The 26,411-nt window shown below is 49.7% G+C and overlaps 2 protein-coding genes and 1 long non-coding RNA gene across 8 annotated transcripts in view; 1 reads left to right on the forward strand and 2 right to left on the reverse strand.

The window, feature by feature from the left end:
• THOC5 (THO complex subunit 5) overlaps positions 1-7,388 on the reverse strand; it is a 49,139-nt gene extending 41,751 nt beyond the window's left edge. The window contains exons 1-3 of one of the 3 annotated variants that reach the window (XM_032137787.2): positions 7,250-7,308; positions 5,787-5,902; positions 4,097-4,228 (exon numbers count right to left, since the gene is read on the reverse strand). In XM_032137787.2, coding sequence (XP_031993678.1) covers positions 4,097-4,192 — 96 coding nt within the window. In that variant the 5' untranslated portion in view covers positions 4,193-4,228; positions 5,787-5,902; positions 7,250-7,308. Of the gene's footprint in view, positions 1-4,096; positions 4,229-5,786; positions 5,903-7,249 lie in introns of those variants that run through there. The other 2 variants (XM_032137788.2, XM_058431542.1) reach the window with 2 other exon arrangements.
• Positions 7,389-8,882: 1,494 nt separating this feature from the next.
• LOC131382004 (uncharacterized) lies at positions 8,883-16,149 on the forward strand. Its single transcript, XR_009211138.1, has 4 exons — positions 8,883-8,973; positions 14,253-14,385; positions 15,146-15,216; positions 15,749-16,149. It is a non-coding gene; the product is annotated as an uncharacterized LOC131382004 (long non-coding RNA).
• Positions 8,972-26,411, reverse strand: part of NIPSNAP1 (nipsnap homolog 1) — a 30,502-nt gene continuing 13,062 nt past the window's right edge. For 2 of the 4 annotated variants that reach the window (XM_032137792.2, XM_032137790.2), the window contains 10 exons: positions 24,153-24,280; positions 23,910-23,955; positions 23,104-23,198; positions 21,381-21,461; positions 15,368-15,438; positions 15,082-15,222; positions 14,746-14,777; positions 14,310-14,404; positions 12,447-12,530; positions 8,972-9,565 (listed from right to left, as the gene is read on the reverse strand). In XM_032137792.2, coding sequence (XP_031993683.1) covers positions 9,501-9,565; positions 12,447-12,530; positions 14,310-14,404; positions 14,746-14,777; positions 15,082-15,222; positions 15,368-15,438; positions 21,381-21,461; positions 23,104-23,198; positions 23,910-23,955; positions 24,153-24,280 — 838 coding nt within the window. In that variant the 3' untranslated portion in view covers positions 8,972-9,500. The remainder of the gene's footprint in view (positions 9,566-12,446; positions 12,531-14,309; positions 14,405-14,745; positions 14,778-15,081; positions 15,223-15,367; positions 15,439-21,380; positions 21,462-23,103; positions 23,199-23,909; positions 23,956-24,152; positions 24,281-26,411) is intronic. The other 2 variants (XM_032137794.2, XM_032137793.2) reach the window with 1 other exon arrangement.

Below are 26,411 nucleotides of genomic sequence, written 5' to 3' on the forward strand. Positions count from 1 at the left end.
CATGATTCAATTACCTCCCTCTGGGTCCCTCCCACAACACGTGGCAATTCTGGGAAATACAATTCAAGTTGAGATTTAAATCCCAAGCCATATCATTCCGCCCCTGGCCCCTCCAAATCTCATGTCCTCACATTTCAAAACCAATCATGCCTTCCCAACAGTCGCCCAAAGTCTTAACTCATTTCAGCATTAACCCAAAAGTCCATAGTCCAAAATCTCATCTGAGACAAGGCAAGCCCCTTCCGCCTATGAGCCTGTAAAATCAAAAGCAAGCTAGTTACTTCCTAGATACGATGAGGGTAAATATAGCCATTCCAAATGGGAGAAATTGGCCAAAACAAAGGGGTTACAGGGCCCATGCAAGACCAAAATCCAGTGGGGCAGTCAAATTTTAAAGCTCCAAAATGATCTCCTTTGACTCCAGGTCTCACATCCAGGTTAAGCTGATGCAAAAGGTGGGTTCCCATGGTCTTGGGCAGCTCCACCCGTGGCTTTGCAGGGTACAGTCTCCCTCCCTCCTGGCTGCTTTCACAGGCTGGCATTGAGTGTCTGCGGCTTTTTCAGGTGCATGATGCAAGCCGTTGGTGGATCTACCATTCTAGGGTCTGAAGGGATGGTGGCCCTCTTCTCACAGCTCTACTAGGCAGTGCCTCAGTAGGGACTCTGTGTGGGGGCTCTGACCCCACATTTCCCTTCCACACTGCCCTAGCAGAGGTTCTCCATGAGCACACCGGCAGCAAACTTTTGCCTGGGCATCCAGGTGTTTCCATACATCTTCTGAAATCCAGGCAGAAGTTCCCAAACCTCAATTCTTGACTTCTGTGCACCCATAGGCTCAACACCACATGGAAGCTGCCAAAGCTTGGGGCTTCCACCCTCTGAGTGATAGGCTAAGCTCTAGATTGGCCTCTTTCAGCCATGCCTGGACTGGCTGGGACACAGGGCACCAAGTCCCCAGGCTGCACACAGCACAGGAACCCTGGGCCTGGCCCAAAAAACCACTTTTTCCTCCTGGGCCTCTGGGCCTGTGAGGGGAGGGGCTGCCGTGAGGTCTCTGACATGGCCTGGAGACACTTTCCCCACGGTGTTGGGGATTAACATTAGGCTCCTTGCTACTTATGCAAGTTTCTGTAACCAACTTGAATTTCTCCTCAAAAAATGGGTTTTTCTTTTCTTTCCTTTTTTTATTTTTATTTTTATTTTTTGAGACGGAGTCTTGGTCTTGTCGCCCAGGCTGGAGTGCAGTGGCATGATCTCAGTTCACTGCAACCTCCGCCTCCCAGGTTCAGGCAATTCTCCTGCCTCAGGCTCATAGGTAGCTGGGATTACAGGCACCTGCCACCAGGCCCGGCTAATTTCTGTATTTTTAGTAGAGATGGGGTTTCACCATGTTGCCCAGGATGGTCTCAAACTCCTGACCTCAAGTGATCCACCCACCTCGGCCTCCCAAAGTGCTGGGATTACAGGCATGAGCCACCATGCCCAACCGGGTTTTTCTTTCCTACTGTGTCATCAGGCTACAAAATTTCCAAACTTTTATGCTCTGTTTTCCTTTTAAAATGAAATGCTTTTAACAGTACCCAAGTCACTTTTTTTTTTTTTTTTTTTTGAGACAAGGTCTTGCTCTTGTTGCTCAGGCTGGAGTGCAATGGCGCAATCTCAGCTCACTGCAACTTCTGCCTCCTGGCTTCAAGCGATTCTCCTGCCTCAGCCTCCCAAGTAGCTGGGATTACAGGGGCCCACCACCATGCCTGGCTAATTTTTATTGTATTTTTAGTAGAGATGGGGTTTCGCCATATTGGTCAGGCTGGTCTCAAACTCCTGACCTCAAGTGGTTCGCCCACCTTGGCCTCCCAAAGTGCTGGGATCATAGGCGTGAGCCACTGCGCATGGCCCCGTCACCTTTTGAATGGTTTGCTACTTAGAAATTTCTTGGCCGGGCGCGGTGGCTCACGCTTGTAATCCCAGCACTTTGGGAGGCCGAGGCGGGCGGATCACGAGGTCAGGAGATCGAGACCACGGTGAAACCCCATCTCTACTAAAAACACAAAAAATTAGCCGGGCGTGGTGGCGGGTGCCTGTAGTCCCAGCTACTCGGAGAGGCTGAGGCAGGAGAATGGCGTGAACCCGGGAGGCGGAGCTCGCAGTGAGCCGAGATTGCGCCACTGCACTCCAGCCTGGGCGACAGAGCGAGACTCCGTCTCAAAAAAAAAAAAAAAAAAAAAATTTCTTCCACCAGATACCCTAAATCCTCTCTCTCAAGTTCAAAGTTCCACAAATCTCTACGGCAGGGGCAAATGTCTTCAGTCTCTTTGCTAAAACAGAAGAGTCACCTTTGCTGCAGTTTCCAATAAGTTCCTCATCTCCATCTGAGACCACCTCAGGCTGGACCTTATTGTTCATATCATTATCAACTTTTTTTTTTTTTTTTTGAGATGGAGTCTCACTCTGTTGCCCAGGCTGGAGTGCAGTGGCATGATCTCGGCTCACTGCAACTTCTGCCTCCAGGGTTCAAGCAATTCTGTGCCTCAGCCTCCCGAGTAGCTGGGATTACAGGCGCCCGCCACCACGCCTGGCTAATTTCTTCATATGTTTAGTACAGTCAGGGTTTCACCATCTTAGCCAGGCTGGTCTTGAACTCCTGACCTCGTGATCCACCTGCCTCAGACTCCCAAAGTGCTGGGATTACAGGCGTGAGCCACCATGTCCGGCCCATTATCAGCATTTTTGTCAAAGCCATTCAACAAGTCTCTAGGAGGTTCCAAACTTTCTCACATTTTCCTGTCTTCTTCTGAGCCCTCCAAACTGTTCCAACCTCTGCCTGTTACCCAGTGCCAAAGTCGCTTCCACATTTTCAGGTATCTTTTCAGCAACCCCCAACTCTACTGGTATGAATTTACTGTATTAGTTCATTTTCACGCTGCTGATAAAGACATACCTGAAATTGGGAACAAAAGGAGATTTAATTGGATTTAACAGTTCCACTTGGCTGGTGAGGCCTCAGAAACATGGCAGGAGGTGAAAGGCACTTTTTACATGGCGGCAGCAAAAGAAAAATGAGGAGGAAGCAAAAGCAGAAACCCCTGATGAGCACATCAGATCTCATGAGGCTTATTTACTATAATAAGAACAGTATGGGAAAGCCCGGCCCCCATGATTCAATTACCTCCTCGTAGGTCCCTCTCACAACACATGGCAATTCTGGGAGATACAATTCAAGTTGAGATTTGGGTGGGGACACAGCCAAATCATATGACCATCCCAGTAAATACAGATCTCAATCAAAATGGCTGCATGATAGTCTACTATAGAGAGGAATTCCAGCTGGGTGCGGGGTGGCTCACACCTATAATCCCAATACCTTGGGAGGCCAAGGCAGGTAGATCACTTAAGCTCAGGAGTTTGAGACCAACCCGGGTAATGTGGCAAAACCCCGTATCTACAAAAAATAGAAAATTAGCTGGGCATGGTGGCAAGCAGCTGTGGTCCCAGCTACTTGAGAGACTGAGGTGGGAGGATCGCTTGAGCCCAGGAGATGGAGTCTGCAGTGAGCCAAAATCGTGCCACTGTACTCCGGCATGAGCGACAGAGTGAGACCCTGTCTCAAAAAAAATTTTTTTTTAATAGCTAAGTCACAAATGAAGTTGACAGATTCAAGGACAGAGAAACAGACAAAAAGAAGAACCTGACGACCACATGAGCTCTCAGGCCACAAGAGGTTCTGTGGGCACATGGTTCTGGTATTGTCTCAGCAGCACACCAAGGGATTCCTGAAGCTCCAGTGCCATGCTGCAGATGGACTGCCTTCTTCTGACCATCAGGAAAACTGGAGACACATATCATACTGGAATACATTCTCCAGGCAGGTACTAAACATGTCTAATACAGGCTTGTTGGTTTTGGAGATGCTGCAGCTAAACCAGATGTGGACACTCAGCTTTAGTGAAGAAACAGGAATCCCAGTCACCTGGTCAAGTGGAAGCCATCACAAAGCTGTACCTGGTAGATGCGACCCTGAGCTGCTGCAAACACCCAGCCAGATGCTTGGCCATGAGATGTAATTTCTCAGCAGCATGGCAACCATGACTGATCTCACCTGCTCCGTGTCAGATCGATTCCGCTTTCCTTCAGCTGGGGCTCCATCGCTTCGGATCACTTTGGGCTTCCGTTTTTTGCTCGATTCTGATGACATGGTTGTTCCTTGATGTCAGGAGGAAACGGCAGAGACCTGTTAAGAAGAGAAAGCTTTTGAGATTCTTCTGGAGTCATAACACTGAAGTCGAACTAGCAGTTCTGGCCACTTACAGACTTGGTAACTCAGGGAAGTCATTTAACCCCTCAAAGCCTCAATTTAACCCTCTGTAATACAACAGTATCCCTCAGCCTGTCCAAAACAAACTCTACCTCCTCTTTTAAAAAGGCATCACCACCCACCCCCACTGATCTCGGAATCATCTACTTAAACCTCTCCCTTCCCTGCCTCCACCCATATCCTGCTCCACACTCTCCATAGAGACCTGCATTCAAGTGCTCACCCAGCTATCCAGGAACCATGTGCATCTCCATCTCAACACCCTAGGCCAGGCCCTCCACATTCCTCTCCAGGACTACTCTAACAGTCTTGCCCAACAATACTGTCTAAATTCTCTTTCTTAAAAAAGACCAACCTAATTAATGCCTCTCCTGTTTCAAAACCTTTGCTGGCTCTTCATAATGCACTGAATATCCATATTCCCTGACCTGTCATAAAGACCCTTGATGGTTTGTCCCCAACCCACCTTCCCAACTTCATTTCTTGCATTCCTATTCCTACTGACCTTCCCACTGTCCCCAACCTCTGCTCCTAGCTGCAACTGCACCCTGCAATCCCAGTTCCCCAAACACTCCACGTCCTTTCCCATGCTTGCAAAGATCTTCCTTTTCCTCCCTATATCCTTCAAGACTAAGCAATGCTCATCTGCTCCAGGAAGCCTGTGAGGTCTCCCCAAAGCCGTCTTTTGGCTACTTTGGGTACACTATTAGGGAATTTATCTCTATGAATCGTTTACCTGTCTTCCCACCTAGATTGTGAACTCTACCCTCTTCCCCCTGAGCCTGGCAGAGTGCTCCATAAATTAGTATCCAAACTCCTCGGTCTGGCATTTAAACACACTCCCAATACTACTGTGATCACTGTGTGCTGGGCCTTGATCTAACTACTTTATGGGTATGTTCTCATTTGTTCCTTATAACAAACTTTTCAGCTAAGAACTACCACCACTTCACAGATGACAAAACTGAGGCTCGCAAGGGGAATTACTTGTGAGTAATTGCAAGTCACATGACTAGTATGCTAAAATCTGGATCTATCCAATCAATGCCATACTGGTGCTCTTAACTACACTGTTATGCCTCCTAGTCCTGCCAGCCTCTCATCTAGTGATGCCATTGACTCCCAGGTTGATCCTAGAATTTAAAGTATAGAACCTACATTTCATGGGGCTTTATGGTCACAAAGCATCCTCCCTTGTTGCCTCACCACAGCCTCCTGAGGTGGGCATCACTATTCCCTTTACCCTAATCCCTCTTGCTCTGTCACCCAAGCTGGATGCAGTGGCACAATCATCACTCACTGAAGCTTACACCTCCCCGACTTGAGGGAGCCAATAGTTTGTAATGGTAAAAGTCAGAGAGCCCTGAACTGGGATCTCCGTTCTATTCTTTATGGCTATGAGTCCCCGGACAAGTCACTTCACTTTTCTCTGGGTCTGATTCCTCACAAATCAAATGAGAATAACAGTCCCTACCACAGGGGTTGTTGTGGGCTTTAACACAGGAGGCATTCCACTGGGGAAGGTGATGAAGATGACCTGGGATTGTGGCTTCAGATGATGCATAGGTGATCTTAAATAATGCTGAACACCTAAGGAGAAAGTTAATCCCTTTTCAATTCTTTTTTGAAACTTCTGATTGCTTCAAGGAGAACATCTCAGTTCCCTAGTATGTCTTTAACATCTATAAATGCCAATGTTCCTTTGTAACAAAAGAACTCTATCCCACAGCCTTAAACAACAAAATCTAGCCAGAATTTGTTAACAATGATCTATTTCCATTATATTAACTATATTAATTTTTACCTTCTACATAAAACAAGTGAAAGCAGCTTTCCATTTCTGGTGGAGAGATTTCAAGTTTTCTCTCAAAGTAAATTTGAGTTTAAAAAGTGACTTGGCTGGATGCAGTGGCTCACGCCTGTAATCCCAGCACTTTGGGAGGCTGAGGCGGGTGGATCACCCGAGGTCAGGAGTTTGAGACCAGCCTGGCCAACATAGTGAAACCCCGTCTCTACCAAAAATACAAAAATTAGCTGGGAGTGGAGGCGGGCGCCTGTAATCTCAGCTACTCAGGAGGCTGAGGTAGGAGAATCACTCGAACCCGGGAGGCAGAGGTTGCAATGAGCCGAGATCGCGGCCACTTCACTCCAGCCTGGGCGACAGAGCGAGATTCAGTCTCAACAACAACAAAAAAAGTGACTGGGCCCAGCACCATGGCTCACACCTGTAATCCCAACACTTTGGGAAACCAAGGCAAGCAGAGGCGAGAGAATCGCTTGAGCCCAGGCGTTCAAGACCAGAGTGGGCAACAGAGCAAGACTCCATCTTTAGAAAAAATTTTAAAATTAGCCTAGTATGGTGGCGCACTCCTGTGGTCCCAAGCTACTCTGGAGGCTGGGGTGGGAGGACAGCTTGAGCCCAGAAGTTCCAGGCTGCAGTGAGCTATGATCGCGCCACTGCATTCAGTCTTGACAACAGAGACCCCGTTGCAAAAAAAAAAAAAATTTGGACTGGACTAAAAATTTTTAGTAAACGGTAGTACAGGTGGTAAGTTGATCTGGCAAAGCCTACAAAGACCGGACCTGAAAGGCTTAAGTGTGAGAAATCCTGACTTTGGCAACACAGTAGAGTGCCTGGCACACAGAAGAGCACAATATATGTGAGCTGTTACCATCACTACCACCCCCACCCCCATCAGGCTACATTATCACGATCAAGAGGCTCCAACGTGAAGCCTGAGGATGCTGCAGCGAACACTTTTCGGATGAGGTAACAGCGCAGCGCCGAGAGGCCGGGGACCGCGGGTAGTGATGGAGGAGAAGCCGGGTCAGACCCCAGCCCAGGGGCGCCCTTTGGGCGATCAGCACCTCAGTCCCGGAGCGCCCAGCCCCGCCCCGCCCCATCTCCCAGCCCCACTGCCCTTGTCCCCTCCTCACCTCGCAGCTCCGCTAACCTGGCACCGGGAGCAAACCACTTCCGGAGGCGGAGCAAAGGTGGCCCGCGCACCATAGAGAAGCGGAAGTAAGGAAGGAGTGGCCGACCGGAAGCGAGGAGTGGAGGTCGGAAGCTGAGCGCGGAGGCCCCCGAGGGAGGTGGGGGCGTGGTGAGACTGTAAAGACGAAGACACACGTTCCTCGTTCACTGTGCCCAGGGCCTAAGACAGTGTCCAGCAGCTAGTGGGCGCTCCATCGGGTAGTTGAATTAATGTGTTATGTCCAAGATAACACGAAAGAACCTGGTAGCGCGGCCGGGAAGATTTGGGCGCTAGAGTATTTGCCTGTATAACCTTACTTCTTAATTATTATTTTCACCATAATATGCCACGCCAGTGAAGGCAACAAGTCAGGCTTTTTGAGGAGTGCATCACCAGTTTCTCCATTTTAGGCCTGACTTGCCCAGGACAGAGTCACAACTCTAACGCAGTATTTGAAAGCTTCTAATGCAGTATTTGAAAGCTTCAGGTATTTCCTACCCCTGGCATGAACTGTACAAACAGGGCCCAGGATTTTTTCGTGTAAATCCTACTTATCTGGAGCTAGTAACACGTGTCCTGAATCCCTGGTTGTACGGGGCCAGTTCCTTCTCCTTCCCAGGAGCAAGGAGGAAAATACTGGCTCTTTTTTATTTTTATTTATTTATTTATTTTTGAGACAGAGTTTTGCTCTGTCACCCAGGCTGAAGTGCAGTGGCGCAATCCCCGCTCGCTGCAAACTCCGACTCCAGGGTTTAAACGATTCTCCTGCCTCAGCCTCCCAAGTAGGTGGGATTACAGGCATGCACCACCATGCCCAGCTAATTTTTGTATTTTTAGTAGAGACAGGGTATCACCATGTTGCCCAGGCTGGTCTTGAACTCCTGACCTCACTCAAGTGATCTGCCCACCTTCCAAAGTACTGGGATTATAGGCGTGAGCCACCACGCCCAGCCAATACTGACTGTTGAGAACAGCTCGAGAACACGGTACCCTCCAGGAGGGTAGATCTGCCATGTGGGACTAAGCCCACCAGCTCTACTGTGCCCTGCCTCAGGCACCTGCTAAAGTTCCTTGCAGAGGAAGAAAAGACACTGTGATTTATAGTAAATATTTAATTGGTTCTATCAGCAACTCCAGCGTAAGTTTTCCTGGATGGGAGGCAGAATCAAGCTACCCAAGGGTTCATGATGAGGTATGGGGGTCACTGAGGAGACCCCCAGAGTAACTGACCCCCCCCCTCCACACACCAGGTGGCCCTGCAGAATGAGGGTTGGGCTGATAGAATGTCAATTAGGGGAGACAGAATACAGGGTGAGGGAACAGGCCCTAGCTCGTATATTTGCCTGCAGGAAGGAGGGAGGGCAGGAGAGACTCTACATAGAAGGACTGGAACTACACATTTAAGTTTTCAACCCCAAAATGTAGGGGGAAACAGCCAAGCCACTCTCCATCTGTCTAGCATTAGGAACCTCTCTTCAAGTGGTCTTTTGTCATCTCTGTTCTTCCCAATTCTGTATTCCAGATTCCAAATTCTACAGTTGAAACCCAAGTTCTGAATTCTAAGTTCTACCTTCTGAGTTCCTGTCATGTGTCTGTCTCCTGCCCCTAAATCCTTCCTGGCTCCCATCCCTTTCCCCAGCCCCTCTGGGCAGAATGTCTGGACCTCCTCCTGACCGTGGTGACGAGGTTTGTTTGTTTTTGTTTTTGTTTGGCAGTTCCAGGCTTTTCTCCAGCAGGAGGGACTTGGCTCAGACTGTCCAGCAAGTGGGTGGCCCAGTGGAGACCAGGAAATTCCTGAGGGCCTGGCCTGGCCTCCTCTCTTCCCACCCCACCTCTAGCCACTGGACATACTACCTTTTGTACAACTAAGCTAAACAGAGGATTTCCAAGGGTGGTAACTGGGGACTGGTGGCCTTGAGATGAGGAATTTTAGAAGATATAAGAAGGCCTAAAAGATCACTATCGTTCATTCAGGGAAATTAGAAACTACTTCTAGCAGGGGGAAGGAGGCAGGCAGGGAAAGTGGACAGGGCCTGGGCAGAGCTGTAATCCTCAGAACTTGTCAGCCTTCAGTTCCCCCTTGTCTGAACTGAGCACTGCCCCTCAGAGTCCTCCTGGAGCCAAGACAAAACCAAGAGAGCAGGACCAGGAGTGCCACTGTCTGTCGGGGTTGCCTGAGGGAGAAGGGGAAGGAGGTGGAGGTGTAGGCAGCATCACTGCAGAGGCGAGATCTTCAAGGGGATCATGATCCTAGACTCCATGTGTCGCACCAGGGGGACTGCGGAGAGAGAAAGGCAGAGGTCACACAGGGGACTCAAGCAAGCCAACAGCCTCCCCTGGCCCCACCCACACATGCTGGCCTTTGAGTGGGCAGGAGGAGGCCCCAGATGCTGCAACAGGAATGTCCCATTGCCCTCGTGGAAGGGCCCACGAAGAGCACCAGATCCCTCAAATTATGGGATAAGACAGGACTTTGGTGGTGATGAGAATAACATTTTCTTACATTTTAATAGTTATCTGTTGGCTAGGCATGGTGGCTTGTGCCTGTAATCCCAGCACTTAGGGAGGCCAAGACAGGCGGATCACCTGAGGTCAGGAGTTCCAGACCAGCCTGACCAACATGGAGAAACCCTCTCTCTACTAAAAATACAAAATTAGCCAGGCATAGTGGCACATGCCTGTAATCCCAGCTACTCGGGAGGCTGAGGCAGGAGAATCGTTTGAACCCGGGAGTCAGAGGTTGCCATGAGCCGAGATCGGGCCATTGCACTCCAGCCTGGGCAACAAGAGCGAAACCCCATCTCAAAAAAAAAAAAAAAAAAGAAAGAAAAACACTGATTTAGACCAACTGCCTCGTTTTACAGATGGAGAGGGTGCAGCCTAGAGAAGGTCAGCTCAAGGTCATCCAGGAGGTTAGACTCTTTCCTCCAGCTTAGAGCTTTTCAAACTTTAATGTGCCTACAAATCACTTGGCAGTTCTTGTTAATGTGCAGATTCTGATTTGGTAGGTTGCAGGAAGCCTGCGATTTGTTATTCTTGTTTGTTTCTTTGTTTGTTTGAGATGGAATTTCACTCTTGTTGCCCAGGCTGGAGTGCAATGGCACTATCTCGGCTCACTGAAACCTCCGCCTTCCGGGTTCAAGAGATTCTCCTGCCTCAGCCTCCCAAGTAGCTGGGATTACAGGCATGTGCCACCATACCCAGCTAATTTTGTATTTTTAGTAGAGACAGGGTTTCTCCATGTTGGTCAGGCTGGTCTCGAACTCCCGACCTCAGGTGATCTGCCCGCCTCAGCCTCCCAAAGTGCTGGGATGACAGGCGTGAGCCACTGCACCCAGCCGAGATTTGTCATTCTTAACAAGCTCCCAGGGGATGCCAGTACTGTCAGTTGGGACCACACTTGATTTTGGTTTTTTGTTTTGTTTTGTTTTTTGGTTTTTTTTGAGACAGGGTCTCACTCTGTCTTCCAGGCTGGAGTGCAGTGGCAGGTTCTCGGCTCAATGCAACCTCCGCCTCCTGGGTTCAAGTGATTCTTGTGCCTCGGCCTCCCGAGTAGCTGGGATTACAGGCTTGAGTTACCACGCCTGGCTAATTTTTGTATTTTTAGTAGAGACGAGGTTTCACCATGTTGCCCAGACTGGTCTCCAACTCCTGGCCTCAATTGATCCACACACCTCAACCTCACATAGTGCTGGGATTACAGGTGTAAGCCACTGTGCTTGTCCTCTTTTTTATTATTTTTATTTTTCATTTTTGAGATAGGGTCTCACTGTTGCCCAGGCTGGAGTGCAATGGCACAATCATGGCTCCCTGCAGCCTCAAACTCCTGAGATCAGGTGATCCTCCCACCTCAGCCTTCCAAGTAGCTGGGACTACAGGTGGGAAACAGCACGTCCTGCTAATTTTTAAAAAATGTTTTATAGAGATGGGGTCACCCTGTGTTGCCCAGGCTGGTCTTAAACTACTGACCTCAAGTGATCCTCTTGCCTTGGCCTCCCAAAGTACTAGGATTTCAGTTGTGAGCCACCATACCCAGCTGGGACCACACTGAATAGCAAGGCTCCTGCTAACTCCTTCAGCAGACACATTCTCCCTCATACCACTTGGTAAGTGATCACTGTAAGCTTCTCAATGGCAAGGACAGGCTCTTGTTCATTTATGTGCCCCTCAACCACCTACCTACCACAGTTCCTGGCACACAGTGAGGGCTTAGTTAATACCCACTGACTCTAGGTGGTTTCAGAGTTCCTAGCAAAGTGGCAAACACCTTGAGCAAAAAACTTGTTCAAGGCTGGGCACAGTAGCTCATGCCTATAATCCCAGCACTTTGGAAGGCTGAGGTGGGAGGACTGCTTGAGCCCAGGAGTTTGAGACCAGCCTGGGTGACATAGTAAGACTGCATCTCTACAAAAACAAAAAACCTTATTCAAAAACATTTCCTGTATGCTTCCTTTGTGACAGACACTGGAGAAAGCACTTTTCATAAATAAGTTTGTGGGCCGGATGTGGTGGCTCATGCCTGTAATCACAGCACTTTGGGAGGCCGAGGCAGGCGGATCACCTGAGGTCAGGAGTTTGAGACCAGCTTGGCCAACATGATAAAACCCCGTCTCTACCAAAAATACAAAATTAGCTGGACATGGTGGCACACGCCTGTAATCCCAAGGCAAGAGAATGGCTTGAACCTGGGAGGTGGAGGTTACAGTGAGCCAAGATCATGCCACTGCATTCCAGCCTGGGTGACAGAGTGAGACTCTGTCTCAAAAATGAATAAAATAAAATAAAATATAAAATAATAAAATAGTTTGTAGAATCTTCCATTACAGCCCTCTGACAGAAGCACTATCACCATCACTATCTTACAGACGAGGAAACAGCCTCAGCGAGGTAAAGAACCGTGCCCAAGGTCACAATGGGTGTTCGCTAATCCACATCTCCTAGGCAGAAGCATGGCCCTGGCTATGTTATCATCCCCTAGAGTACTCACCTAGGCCTGCTGGTATCCTATGGAGTGTGCCACTGGGATAGAAACCCACTAACTCATTGTCTTAAAAGTGAGTTCCCCATCACTGGAGGTAATCAAGAAAGACTAGATCTCCTTGCAGAGAGGATTCCATCCTCAGACAGGTTCTCAGCAGACCTCCAAAGGCTTCACTCACCTGTATAGTAGACATTTTCATCCCAGCCTCTCTTCCTCCAGGCAGCATTTCGAGTCTCCTCCCGAGACTGCAGGTCTTTATAGGCTGTGAGAAAGGCACAGGCTCATTCCTCAGGCACAGAGGATCAGATCCCTTACCCAGCACAGGGCCCTCTTCCCACTGTCCCCCAAATCCTGCACTGCTGTCTCCTCCTCTCTAGATGCCTCCCTCGGACTGTTAGCAAACACTGTCTGCTTTAATAATCCATCCAATCAGTACATATGTTAATATTGCCTACATTTATATTTCTAGTTGCAAACACTCCCAAGGGCTCCAGACTCCTATATCCATCTACTGCCTACTTGACATCTCTACTTTGGTGTGTCAGCATTTTTAATGTAACACTTCCGGCTGGGTGCGGTGGCTCATGCCTATAATCCCAGCACTTTGGGAGGCCAAGGCTGGTGGACTGCTTGAGGCCAGGAGTTCGAGGCCAGTCTGGCCAACATAGCGAAACTCTGTCTGTACTAAAAATACAAAACTTAGTTGGGCATGGTACTGCACGCCTGTAATCCCAGCTACTCAGGAGCGTGAGGCACGAGAATCACTTGAACTCGGGAGGCGGAGGTTGCAGTGAGCTGAGATCACACCACTGCACTCCAGCCTAGGTGACAGAGCGAGACTCTGTCTCAAAAAAAAAGTAACAATTCCAAGGGCCAAGATTACGCTCCTGACCCCACTGACTTGCTCCTTCCCTAGACCTCCCAGACTCAGTAATGATCCAAGCATGAGCCTGGGAGCTCTTCTGGAATGCCCTTCTCCTTCTCTTGCCCCACACAGACAATTCATCCACAAGTCCTGTTGGTTCCACCTCTAGACTAACAAATCTCAGCATCCCACTGCCCCATCCCCTCCGGCCTGAACTAGAGTAATGGCCTTCTGAAGCCCTGCTTTCTCTCTTGCTCCCCTACCAAGCACTCTTAACAAAGCAGACAGCAGCCAGAGAAATCATACTAGAACAAAAATCAGGTCATGTCACTGCTGTTTGAAACAAATAGTCTCTCATTGCATTTACAATAAATTCCAACTCATTCCCCCTCTCCTGTTCCATCTCCCCACATTCTTCCCTACTCACTCCACACTGGCCTCCTTGCCACACCTCAAAACCCTGAAGGCCTTTCCCCACCACAGGGCCTTTGCACGTGCTGCTCTGTCTACTTGGAATGCTTTTGCCTAGCAATTCACAGCTGGCTCCTTCTCATCCTTTAGCTCTCAGCTTACATTTTACCCCTCAGCTTACATTTTACTCCCTCAGAGAGGAATTATTTGTCTACCTAGACCAATGTAGATCTCCTGTGTTTTTCACCATCATCTCTCCCTGCCTTTTTTTTCTTTTTTCTTTTTTTTTTTTTTTTGAGATGGAGTCTCTCTCTGTTGCCAGGCTGGAGTGCAGTGGCGTGATCTCGGCTCACTGCAACCTCCACCTCCCGGGTTCAAGTGATTCTCCTGCCTCAGCCTCCCGAATATCTGGGACTACAGGCATGCGCCACCACACCCAGCTAATTTTTCTATTTTTAGTAGAGATGGGGGTTCACCATATTGGCCAGGATGGTCTCAATCTCTTGACCTGTGATCCGCCCACCTCGGCCTCCGAAAGTGTTGTGATTACACGCTTGAGCCACCGCGCCCGGACTCCTTGCCTATTTTCTATAAATATTATTTGTAATAATCTGAAATTGATCTTTTTGTGACTTTACATCTAAGATAGTGTCTCCTGCTAGAACATTAAGTTTTATGAGGACACTAATACAACCCCATTGGCTACAGAGAGTGATGACAGAGAAAGACAACTAACAAAAGTCTCCTGGAAGGTCCTCAACCTACCCCAGAGATGGTGCACCACGTAGAGCTCTCCTATTTGTGAGAAGAAGCCGCCCACTGCCTCCTGGTTCTCCTGCCGGTACTTGATGGCCCGAGCCCTGGAGAAGGCAGAATAATATGGGGCAGAAGCCAGGGCTGGTGCAGAGGGTACTGAGGCTGATTCCTTGGCCACACCTCACAGGAGGGGCCTAGGTGGAACCCACGGTTCTCCGGGATGCTGAGAGAAAGGACTGATGGCAGGGTGTTCTACCAACGGAGGGGTCACAACCTTCTAGGAGATCCTCACCTCCTGGTTGGATCCTTCTCCCAGATCTGTGAGGGGCAGAGGGTACTGAGTTCCCTGTGATATGGCCCTGGAAAAGGTGGCCCACCAGGGGCATTGGTGGGGCAGGTGAGCAGGGTACGCCCCCCCAGTCCCAGTCCTGGTGCTGCCACTTACCAGTTGTTCCCCCACTCGATCATGGTTCCTGGCTGAAAGAGAATCAAAGGGATGATAGGAATGAGCCTCCACCTTAGATTCATAGCATCACAGCCGGGCAAGGAAGGGAAACTGCCCTGTCTCCCCACCTCCCAAGCTCCAGCGGCCATTTGGCCTCGTTTGCAGGCCCTGACACACACCTGGTATGCATGTTTGCACGCATGTGTACACAACTCTGCTCTGAGCCCATAGGGAGGGGGAAGCCAGAAGCCCCAGTCTAGGTGTTGGGGCAGCTGCAAAGCAGCATTGCAGCAGGGAAATTGGGGGGCAGGAAGGGGGTCTGTCGGAGGGAGGCACCTTGAGCTTGTATGTCCTCAGCTCATAGATGTTGGGACCCATTCTGGGCTGTGGCTCATTCCAGAAGCTGAACTCGAGGAGCAACTGGTTTCTCCTGGACAGCAGCATCTGGCTCCGCTCCCTTCGGAACTCCAGGTACTCCTGTGGGCATGGCGGTAAAGGCATGGCTACCAGGAAGTGCACTCCATCCTGACAGTGTGCCTCATGGGGTAGCAGAGGAGTCCCCAGCACAGAGCTGGGCTGCATCCCACATCCAGAGAGGTGTGCTGAATGGACACTAACATACCTTATTGTTTTTGAGCTTGTTCATGCAGTCCATGAGGGCTGGGTAGCCACCTGAGAATCGCCACAGGTGCACTGTTGGGGGTGAGAGATATAGATCAGAGGGCTGCTGGGACCCCCAGCAGATGACCTCCCCAAAGTTGGCTAAGTGTATATGTGGTGGGGACAGGGGAGGCGGGTGGCCTGGTTCCCTGTAGCAGCAAGACTCTCTGAGTTCCCTCTGCCTTGGTGGAAGACCATGCTGGGGAGGGGATGACCCCAGACACAAGTCTAGGAGACCTGGATTTGAGCTCCGGCTCTGCCCAGCAGCCTTGGACTGCTCTAGGCCTCAATGTTCTCATCTTGAAAATGGGAATAATGCTCCCACCCCACCTTCCTTAAATAGCAACAAGAAGATCAGATGTGTCCTGTATCCTGGAAGCAGTGGCATGCATAAGGAAGACCACCAGGCCCTGGAGGGGCAGCTGGACAAAAGGACAGGGGAGAACCGATGGGCTGATATGGAACATTCCAAGACAGTGAATTGAAAAAAGGAACCAAGGAACAGAAGAGCATTTGTGGTATGCTACCTCATGTGTTGAGGTGGCAAGGACATCCAGAGATGCTAATTTATGCATCACCTCTTAATGGCAACTTAAGAGATTGACAGTAGACCAGGCGCAGTGGCTCATGCTTGTAATCCCAGCATTTTGGGAGGCTGAGGCGGGTGGATCACCTGAGGTCAGGAGCTCGAGACCAGTCTGACCAACACGGAAAAACCCAGTCTCTACTAAAAATACAAAATTAGCCGGTGTGGTGGCGCATGCCTGTAATCCCAGCTACTTGGGAGGCTGAGGAAGGAGAATCACTTGAACCTGGGAGGCAGAGGTGGTGGTGAGCCAAGATCGTGCCATTGCACTCCAACCTGGGCAACAAGAGTAAAACTCCGTCTCAAAAAAAAAAAAAGAGATTGACAGTAGATGCCCCTGGGACACAGAATGGAGGCCCGTGGGGCCTCGGGCAGGAGGGAAGCTTACTTTGCATGGAAAACTCTTTGTACTGTTAAAATTTATAAAAATCCTGGGCCGGTCACAGTGGCTCACGCCTGTAATCCCAGCACTTTGGGAGGCTGAGGAAGGCGGATCACGAGGTCAGGAGATCGAGACCATCCTAGCTAACACAGTGAAACCCCGTCTCTACTAAAAATATAAAAAATTAGCCAGGCGTGGTGGCGGGCATCTATAGTCCCAGCTACTCGGGAGGCTGAGGCAGGAGAATGGCATGAACCCAGGAGGCAGAGCTTGCGGTGAGCTGAGATTGTGCCACTGCACTCCAGCCTGGATGACAGAGCGAGACTCTGTCTCAAAAAAAAAAAAAAAAAATTAGCTGGGTATGGTGGCACATGCCTATAATCCCAGCTACTCTGGAGGCTGAGGCAGGAGAATCGCTTGAACCCAGGAGGTAGAGGTTGCAGTGAGTCAAGATTGTGCCAGTGTACTCCAGCCTGGGTGGCAGAGTGAGACTCCATCTCAAATAAATAAATAAATAAATAATCAACTTTGGGAGGCCGAGGCGGGTGGATCACCTGAGGTCGGAAATTCGAGACCAGCCTCACCAACATGGCGAAACCCTGCCTCTACTAAAACAAAAATTAGCTGGGCGTGGTGACGCACATCTGTAATCCTAGCTACTCAGGAGGCTGAGGCAAGAGAATCGCTTAAACCTGGCATGCAAAGGTTGTGGTGAGCCGAGATCGCACCACTGCACTCCAGCCTGGGCAAAAGAGCAAGACTCCGTCTCAAAAAATAAATAAATAAAAATAAAAATAAATAAAAATCATATTATCTGCACTGAGTTGAACAATGTCCCCTCAAAATTTATGCCCACCCAGAACCTCAGAATGTGACCTTATTTGGAAATAGGTCTCTGTAGGTATAATCGACCTAAGATGAAATTATACTGGGTGAGCCCTGAGTCCAGTGACTGGTATCCTTATCAGAAGTGAGAGATCTGGACACAGGAGAACACTATGTGAAGACAGAGACACACAGAGAGAACAGCATGTGACGAGGGAGGCAGAGATTAGAATGACAAGTCTACAAGCCAAGGAACACTAAGAGTTTCCAGCAATCCCCAGAAACTAGAAGAGGCAAGGAAGGGTTCTCCCCTAAGGGCTTAGGAGGAAGGACAGCCCTGTCAACACCTTGATTTGTGACTTCCAGCCTCCAGAACTGTGACAGGATAAACTTCTGTTATTTTAAGCCACGCAGTTTGTGGTATGCTGGCCGCCCCAGGAAACTAATCTAATTCCCAGTAACAAAGAAACCTAATTAATTGTGGCGGAGAAGAAAGGAAACAGTTTTGCCATCCTGGGAGCATGGCTGGGCCCATCAGCAAGGAAGGTCCCCAGGGGACCACACAGGCAAGCTACAGCTAAGGGCGGCTGGCTGCCAGCAGTCTAGAAACTCAGACTCTGTAACTTCCCATCCCCATCCCCAGCCTGACCTTCACCTGTTTTTTGACTCCATCTGTGCCTTGATTTTCCCATCTGCAAAATGGCCTGACCCTATGGTTTAAAGGCCTCTTTCCCAAAGGAAATGGCAAAAGTACTGTATGGATAGAAATCTACCAAAACCAGGAATGACCTGTGGAAAACGGATCAACGGAGGAAAGTTACAAGGACAGCATCATTGGCAACAGGAAGGAATTTTCTTTATTTTTCTCTGTCGCCCAGGCTGGAGTGCAGTGGCACAATCTCAGCTCACTGCAACCTCCAGCTCCTGGGTTTAAGAGACCGTCCTGCCTATGCTTCCCAAGTAGCTGGGATTACAGGCGCGTGCCACCATGCCCAGCTAATTTTTGTATTTTTAGTAGAGACAGGGTTTCACCATGTTAGCCAGGCTGGTCTTGAACTCCTGACCTCAGGTGATGCACCCGCCTCAGCCTCCCAAAGTGCTGGGAATACAGGCATGAGCCACAGCGCCCAGCCAAGAAGAAGGAATTGCCTAACAATTATGGTGCTCCCTATAGGAGATGGATCAATGGTTCTTACAAGTTTATTAAAATGTAGATTCCTGAACCCTACTCCCAGGGTACAGCTCAACATGATTCAGCTGACTCTATGTGAGGGACTGAACTTCAAGGTACAAAAAATGTAGGGTATGCTTTAAAAGCCAGGTGCAGTGGCTCAGGCCTGTAATCCCAACACTCTGGGAGTTGTTGAGGCAGGAGAGGAGCACTTGAGCTCAGGAGTTTGAGATCAGCCTGGGCAACATAGCAAGACCTCATCTCTACGAAACAAACAAAAAAACAAAACAACTAGCCCAGGCATGGTGGTGCATGTCTGTGGTCCCAGCTACTCGAGAAGTTGAGGTGGCAGGATCGCCTGAGCCTAGGAGTTTGAGGTTGCAGTGAGCTATGATCATGCCACTGCACTCCAAACTGGGTGACAGAGCGAGACCCTGTCCCAAACAGAAAAATAAAAAATAAGAAGAAAAAGGCCAGGGGCAGTGGCTCACGCCTGTAATCCCAGCACTTTGGGAGGCCGAGGCAGGTAGATCAACTGTGGTCAGAAGTTCGAGACCAGCCTGGCCAAAATGGTGAAACCCCATCTCTACTAAAAATACAAAAATTAGCCAGGTATGGTGGTTCATGCCTGTAGTCCCAGCTACTCGGGAGGCTGAGGCATAAGAACTTGCTTGAATTCGGAAGGCGGAGGTTACAGTGAGCTGAGATCATGCCACTGCACTCTAGCCTGGGCAACAGAGTGAGACATGGTCTCAAAAAATTAAAAAAAGAAAAAGTCAGGATCCCATCCCTCAAAGTTCATTTCACAACTAGCAAATGCTTAAGAGAATTCAAGGTCGGCCGGGCGCGGTGGCTCACGCTTGTAATCCCAGCACTTTGGGAGGCCGAGGTGGGCGGATCACGAGGTCAGGAGATTGAGACCACGGTGAAACCCCGTCTCTACTAAAAATACAAAAAATTAGCCGGGCGTGGTGGCAGGCGCCTGTAGTCCCAGCTACTCGGAGAGGCTGAGGCAGGAGAATGGCGTGAACCCGGGAGGTGGAGCTTGCAGTGAGCCGAGATTGCACCGCTGCACTCCAGCCTGGGCAACAGAGCGAGACTCCGTCTCAAGAAAAAAAAAAAAAAAAAAAAAGAGAATTCAAGGAATACTGCTGGAGCTGATCAAGTCAAGCTTAAAATGGGAAAGCTGTAGTGGCTGAAACTGAAGGCAATTTGCTTTTCTCTTATTCCCTTAGCCACATATCAGTGTCTAGCCAGGCACGATGGCACATGCCTGTAGTCCCAGCTACTCAGGAGGATTGCCTGAGCCCAGAAGTTCAAGTCCAACCTGGGCAATATAGCGAGACCCTGTTTCTAAATGGAAATAATAAAAATAAAACATAAATAATATGTTAATGTCTGTTACTGAAACCAAATAGTTGATTAAAGAGATACACCTATCTATCTGTAGGTAACAGATTATTTTCAAAGACACACGATTATCAGGGCTGTCAAAGGATGAAATAGGTTGGCTTATAAGTGAGCTCTTCATGGCTGGGAGTGTTCAAGGGAAGTTTAGAGGACCATCTGTTATGGCTGTGCTATGCAGACAGTCTAAACCAGTACTGTCCAAAAGTACATTCCGCATGAGCCCTGTGTGTGTATGAGTGAGCATTTGAAATGTAGCTAGTATGACTAAGAAACTGAACTTTTTCTTTTTTAAATCTTTTCTTCTTTTTTTTCAAATATTTATTTTTTTTATAGAAGCAAAGTCTCGCTATATTGCCCAGGCTGGTTTCAAACTCCTGGCCTCAAGTGTTCCTCCCACCTCAGCCTCCTAAACTGCTGGGATTATAAGCATAAGCCACCATACTCAGTCCTGAATTTTTTCTTTTCTAGAGACAGGGTCCCCCTGTGTTGCCCAGGCTGGAGTGCAGTGGCTATTCATAGGTGTGATGGTATTGAATCATGGCCTCGAACTCCTGGGCTCAAGCAATCCTCCCAACTCAGCCTCCAAAGTAGCTAGGACTACAGGTGAGCACCTTGGCACACAGCTTGAACTTTAAATTTTATGTAATTTTAACCAATATAAATTTCAATAGCTACATATAAGGCCAGGGTGCAGTGGCTCACACCTGTAATCTCAGTAGTCCAGGAGGCCAAGGCTGATGGATTGCTTGAGCCCAGGAGTTCAAGACCAGCCTGGGCAACATAGCGAAATCTCTACTAAAAATACAAAAAATTAGCTGGCTGTGGTGGCACACACCTGTAGTTCCAGCTACTCGGGAGGCTGAGGTGAGAGAATCATCTGAGCCCGGGCGGTCAAGGGTGCAGTGAGCCGTGATCGCACCACTGTAGTCCAGCCTGGGCAACCAGAGTGAGACGCTGTCTCAAAAAAATAAATAAATAGGCCAGGCGCAGTGGCTGATGCCTGTAATCCCAACACTTTGGGAGGCTGAGGTGGGAGGATCACGAGGTCAGGAGTTCGAGACCAGCCTGACCAATATGGTGAAACCCTGTCTCTACTAAAAATACAAAAATTAGCCGGGTGCGGTGGCACACACCTGTAACCTCAGCTACTCAGGAGGCTGAGGCAGGAGAATCACTTGAACCCAGGAGGCAGAGGTTGCAGTGAGCCAAGATTGCACCACTGTACCCCAGCCTGGGTGACAGTACAGAGCGAGGCTCCATCTCAAAAAAATAAATAAATAAATAGCTACATGCGGTTAGTGGCTATCATTTTGGACAGTGTGGGTCTGAATCTGAGGTCCCTTTGAATGGCTGAGATGCTGTGAGTCAGCCAAATTCATGTGTGGGTTCTTATAGCTGGTGCCAACTTTGGTGTGTCTATTAGGGTGGGATGGGGCATGCTAGGGGTGCCTCTGGGACTGTAAGACACCAGCTCAGACAAGAAGAACCCCTATTTAGTCCATAAATATGTGCTGCATATTGGGGATTCACCTATATATGGAGACAAACAACTAAACAGGCAGCTATAGGGGTACATGATCAGGGCATGAGGAGGTGATTACCTAGGTCTGGAGAGCTAGGGAAGGTGCCTGACCCAGCCCAGGTGGAGGAAATCTCGGCAGCCTTCCAGGAGGAGGTGACATCTATGCCAAAATAAAAAAGTGAATAGTCCAGGCACTGTGGCTCATGCCTGTACTCCCAGCACTTTGGGAGGCCAAGGTGGAAGGATCACTTGAGCCCAGGAGTTTGAGACCAGCCTGGGTAACACAGGGAGATCCCGTCTCTACAAAAAATTTAAAATAAATTAGTTGGGCATTGTGGCATGCACCTGTAGTCCCAGCTACTCAGGAGGCTGAGGTAGGAGGATTGCTTGAGCTCAGGAGGTTAAGGCTGTGTGAGCTGTGATCACACCACTGCACTCCCCACTGGGTAACAAGACCTGGTGTCAAAAATAAATAAATAAATGAAAAATTTAAAATGAATAAAAATGAAAGGCCAGGCACGGTGGCTCATGTCTGCAATCCTAGCACTTTGGGAGGCCGAGGAGGCAGGATCATTTGAGTTCAGGAATTCGAGACCAGCCTGGTCAACATGGAGAAACCCCGTCTCTACCAAAAAACACAAAAATTAGCCGAGCATGGTGGAGCGCACCTATAGTCCCAGCTACACAGGAGGCTGAGGTGGGAGTATTGCTTGAGCCTGGGAAATTGAGGCTTGAGTGAGCCAAGATTATGCCACTGCACTCCAGCCTGTGTGACAGAGCAAGACCCTGTCTCAAAAAAAAAAAAAAAAAAAAAGGGCCGGGAGTGGTGGCTCATGCCTGTAATCCCAGCACTTTGGGAGGCCTAGGCGGGTGGATCACCTGAGGTCAGAAGTTTGAGACCAGCCTGACCAACATGTGAAACCCCACCTCTACTAAAAATACAAAATTAGCCAGGCGTGGTGGCACAGGCCAGTAATCCCAGCTACTTGGGAAGTTGAGGCAGGACACTCTCTTCAACCCAGGAGGTGCAGGTTGCAGTCAGCCAAGACTGTGCCACTACCTGCCAGCCTGGGTGACAGAGCGAGATCCTGTCTCAAAGAAAAAAGAAGAAGAAAAACAAAAAGGCCGAGCGCAGTGGCTCACGCCTGTAATCCCAGCACTTTGGGAGGCTGAGGCAGGTGGATCACCTGAGGTCAGGAGTTCAAGACCAGCCTGACCAACATAGTGAAACCCCATCCCTACCAAAAATACAAAATTAGCTGGGCGTGGTGGCACATGCCTGTAATCCCAGCTACTTGGGAGGCTGAGGCAGGAGAATTGCTTAAACTGGGGAGGCGGAGGTTGCAGTGAGCCGAGATTGCACCACTGCAGTCCAGCCTGGGCAACAAGAGTGAAACTCGGTCTCAGAAAAAAAAGAATAAAAGACGGTGATCCAGGTAAAGCAGGCAAACAAGAAATAATGCTTAAGGCAGAAGAAAGAGCATGAGCAGTAGTCTGCAACTAAAGAGTGAAACTGTCAATCTGAGGAACTGAGTCCTGGGTGGGACAGCACAGCGAGGTAAGGAGGATTTGGCACCATGAGGCTGGGGGTGGGGCCGGGAAGGACTCACAGGCTTCACAGGTCACCTTGAGGGACAGGGGAGCCAGGACAGGTATTTGAGCAGGGGAGTGAGGTGATGAGGTTTTAGTAAGAGCCCCACCAGGTGCTGTTGTGGAGAGGGAGTGGAGAACGGCCAAGTGTGAAAGGTGCTGGAGGCCTGGGCTGGGCGGTGGCAATGGCACTAGGGAGGTGAGCGCCTTACCTGCCTGGTCCTGCTCCCCATACCACGTGTTCCAGTTGCCCACCAGTGAGCACGGGTAATCCTCATCCAGGTGCAGCTTGGGCAGCACAGCCTCCCTGTGGGAGGGGTGCAGAGAGGGGCAGGGTTCACATAGCCACCAGGGCCTCTGAGATAAGGGTTCAAACTCAGTTCAAACTGCAGACCCTGGGGCTGGGCCTCAGACTCTCCATCTCTAAAATGCAGAAGCTAGGCAAGAGGCCCTCAGGACTTCCGACTCTGGCTGGGCACAGTGGCTCACACCTGTAATCCCAACACTGGGAGGCTGAGGCAGGAGGATTGCTTGAGCCCAGTAGTTTGAGACCAGCCTGGGCAGCAAAGTGAGATCCCATCTCTCTTTTTTGTGTGTGAGACAGAGTTTTGCTCTTGTTGCCCAGGCTGGAGTGCAATGGTGCAATCTCGGCTCACTGGAACCTCCGCCTCCTGGAGATCATCTCTTTAAAAAAAAAAAAAAAAAAGAAGAAGAAAGAAAAAAGGGGCCAAGCGCGGTGACACATGCCTGTAATCCCAGCACTCAGAGGCCGAGGCAGGTGGATCACCTGAGGTCAGGAGTTTGCGACCAGCCTGACTAACATGGTGAAACCCTGTCTCTACTAAATACAAAAAAATTAGCCAGGAGAGGGGAGGGGAAGGGAGGGGAGGGGATAAAAGAAATCTACATCTCCTGGATTTCTACAAAAAAGAACAGGGTGGAGGATGTTCTGCGAATTTGGTGAAAGTGTGTTCCCCACCCAAGCAGGGGCTGGGATGTATGGATGCAGGATGCTCACGTGAGGCTGTTGTAGGCGTCCAGGTATTCGGGCTTTACGTTGTGAACTGCAAGAGACGACAAAGAACAAGAAGTGAGGTAGGGTGTGTACACAGGCAAGAACTTGGGGTGAGGGGAGCCCATCAAGGCCAGGGGTCCCAGGACAGCTGAGGACATTCCAGACCCTCCCATCTCCTTCCTGGAGCCTCACAGGCCCCCAGAGCCCCTGAAAGGGCAGAAATTGGTCAGCTCAGCAGCCACTCACACTGGATCTTATAGAGGTTGCTGGTTTCCTTCTTGGACAGCAGGGTGGAGTGGGCATCCTTCCGGGGATCCACCTTGTGAACAAAGAGGGAGCGGAACCAGCTGCCTTCATTGTCCTTGGAATAGAAACTGCAGGACAGAGGAGTTGAGGGGGACGTGCGGAGGTGGGGGGGAGCCCCAGCAATTCCATCTGCTTGGATGTCCTATTCTCCTAGACCAGTGACCCACATTTCTGGGAACAGGGCCACGGAGTCCTGTGGCAGCTCCAGACTGTGAAATGCTATTGGAGCCAGCTCCTTTCTACAGATATTCCAGCTGCCCAGTTGGCTTCTTGAAGTTTTGCAGAGCCTCAGGAGGCCAGGAGAGGCAGCCCCACCTCCCACTTCTCTCTCTAGCCTCCCTGCCTCCACTTCATCCCCCTTCCAAGAGGTCCTCTACTTGGGTCACATAACTGCAGCCTCTCGCCAAGAGGATCAACCCAAATCCACCTTGCGTCATGCCCAAAAAGCCCTTGACAACCCAACCTAACTTGTCAGCCTCCCCTCCTGCCCCCTCACCTGTACACCTCACTCTCCAGGTGTGCTCTTCCCTGAACACACCAGGCTCTGCTACTCTGTGCTTTCTGTACAAGTTCCATCCCCTCTAACAAGAAGACGACCGCTCTCACTGTCCTCCCCAGCACTCTCACGGTGCACTTGGCCCATGCCCCCACCCTGACCCCACACGTGGAAAGCCAAATACAAATAAGCTTTGTCCTTGAGGAGCTCATAGTCGACTAGAAGAAATGGGCCTTGGGACACAATTATAGGAGGGGTCTCTGGAAGAGCCCAGGTGAACTAGCCTTAACTCTGCTTCTGGCAACCTGGGCAGACTCTCTACAGAGGAGGAGATGAGCTGGTCCGTCCCCAGGACTAGTTTGGCAGATAGTGGCAGATGGTGGGAGTAAAAGGCATTGCAAAGCAAGATGCATTCACTCATCCAGCCAACACCTGCTCTGCCCATCTCCATAGGATACTGTGAGAATGAATGAATGAATGAATGATCAATGAATATGATTATGTGCTTTGCCCATGAGCACTGTGGTTAAGGGCAGTGGAGGGTCTGCTGCCAGCTCCTACTGGACCAGAACTGCACTCCCATCCCAAACACATACCCAAGGTCCCAGCAGGAGGCAGGGGTGCTTATTTTGAGACTACCAATCTTCTTGCTCCACAGCCTTGGTGCAGCTTGCAGCCAGGCCTGAAAAGGAAGTCTCCTGATGGAGACAATTCCTAGCCAGGGAGCCTGGCAAGAGGGATCCCTGAGTAGCAGCAAGCCTTATCCCTTTTTTCTTTTTTCTCTTTTTTTGTTTTTTCCAAGTGAGGTCACAGGAAGCCCTATCCTTTCTTTTCTTTCTTTTTTTTTTTTTTTTTTTTTGAGACAGAGTCTCACTCTTGTTGCCCAGGCTGGAGTGCAGTGGTGTGATCTCGGCTCACTGCAACCTCAGCCTCCCGGGTTCAAGCAATTTTCCTGCCTCAGCCTCCTGAGTAGCTGAGATTACAGGCACGTACCACCACATCCAGGTAATTTTTGTATTTTTACAATACAAATACCCAGCTGCCCTATCCCTTTTTAAGACTTTTATGTGGTTAGGCCGGGCGCGGTGGCTCACTCCTGTAATCCCAGCACTTTGGGAGGCCGAGGCGGGTGGATCACGAGGTCAGGAGATCGAGACTATCCTAGTTAACACGGTGAAACCCCGTCTCTACTAAAAATACAAAAAAATTAGCCGGGTGCGGTGGTGGGCGCCTGTAGTCCCAGCTACTAGGGAGGCTGAGGCAGGAGAATGGCGTGAACCCGGGAGGCGGAGCTTGCAGTGAGCCGAGATCGCGCCACTGCACTCTAGCCTGGGCAAAAGAGCAAGACTCCGTCTCAAAAAAAAAAAAAAAAAAAAAGACTTTTATGTGGTTAGACAAATGTCTTAGGCCAGGTGCGATGGCTCACGCCTGCGATCCCAGTACTTTGGGAGGCCAAGGCAGGCGGATCACCTGAGGTCAGGAGCTCGAGACCAGCCTGACCAACATGGCGAAACCCCGTCTCTACTAAAAATACAAAAATTAGCCAGGCGTGGTGGTGTGTGCCTGTAATCCCAGCTACTGAGGAGCATGAGGCAGGAGAATTGCTTGAACCCGGGAGGCAGAGGTTGCAGTGAGCCGAGATCGCACCATCAAACTCCCGCCTGGGCAACAGAGTGAGAATCCATCTCAAAAAAAAAAAAAAA

Source organism: Hylobates moloch, unplaced genomic scaffold (assembly GCF_009828535.3).
Source record: "Hylobates moloch isolate HMO894 unplaced genomic scaffold, HMol_V3 SCAFFOLD_19, whole genome shotgun sequence".
Taxonomy (NCBI): domain Eukaryota; kingdom Metazoa; phylum Chordata; class Mammalia; order Primates; family Hylobatidae; genus Hylobates; species Hylobates moloch.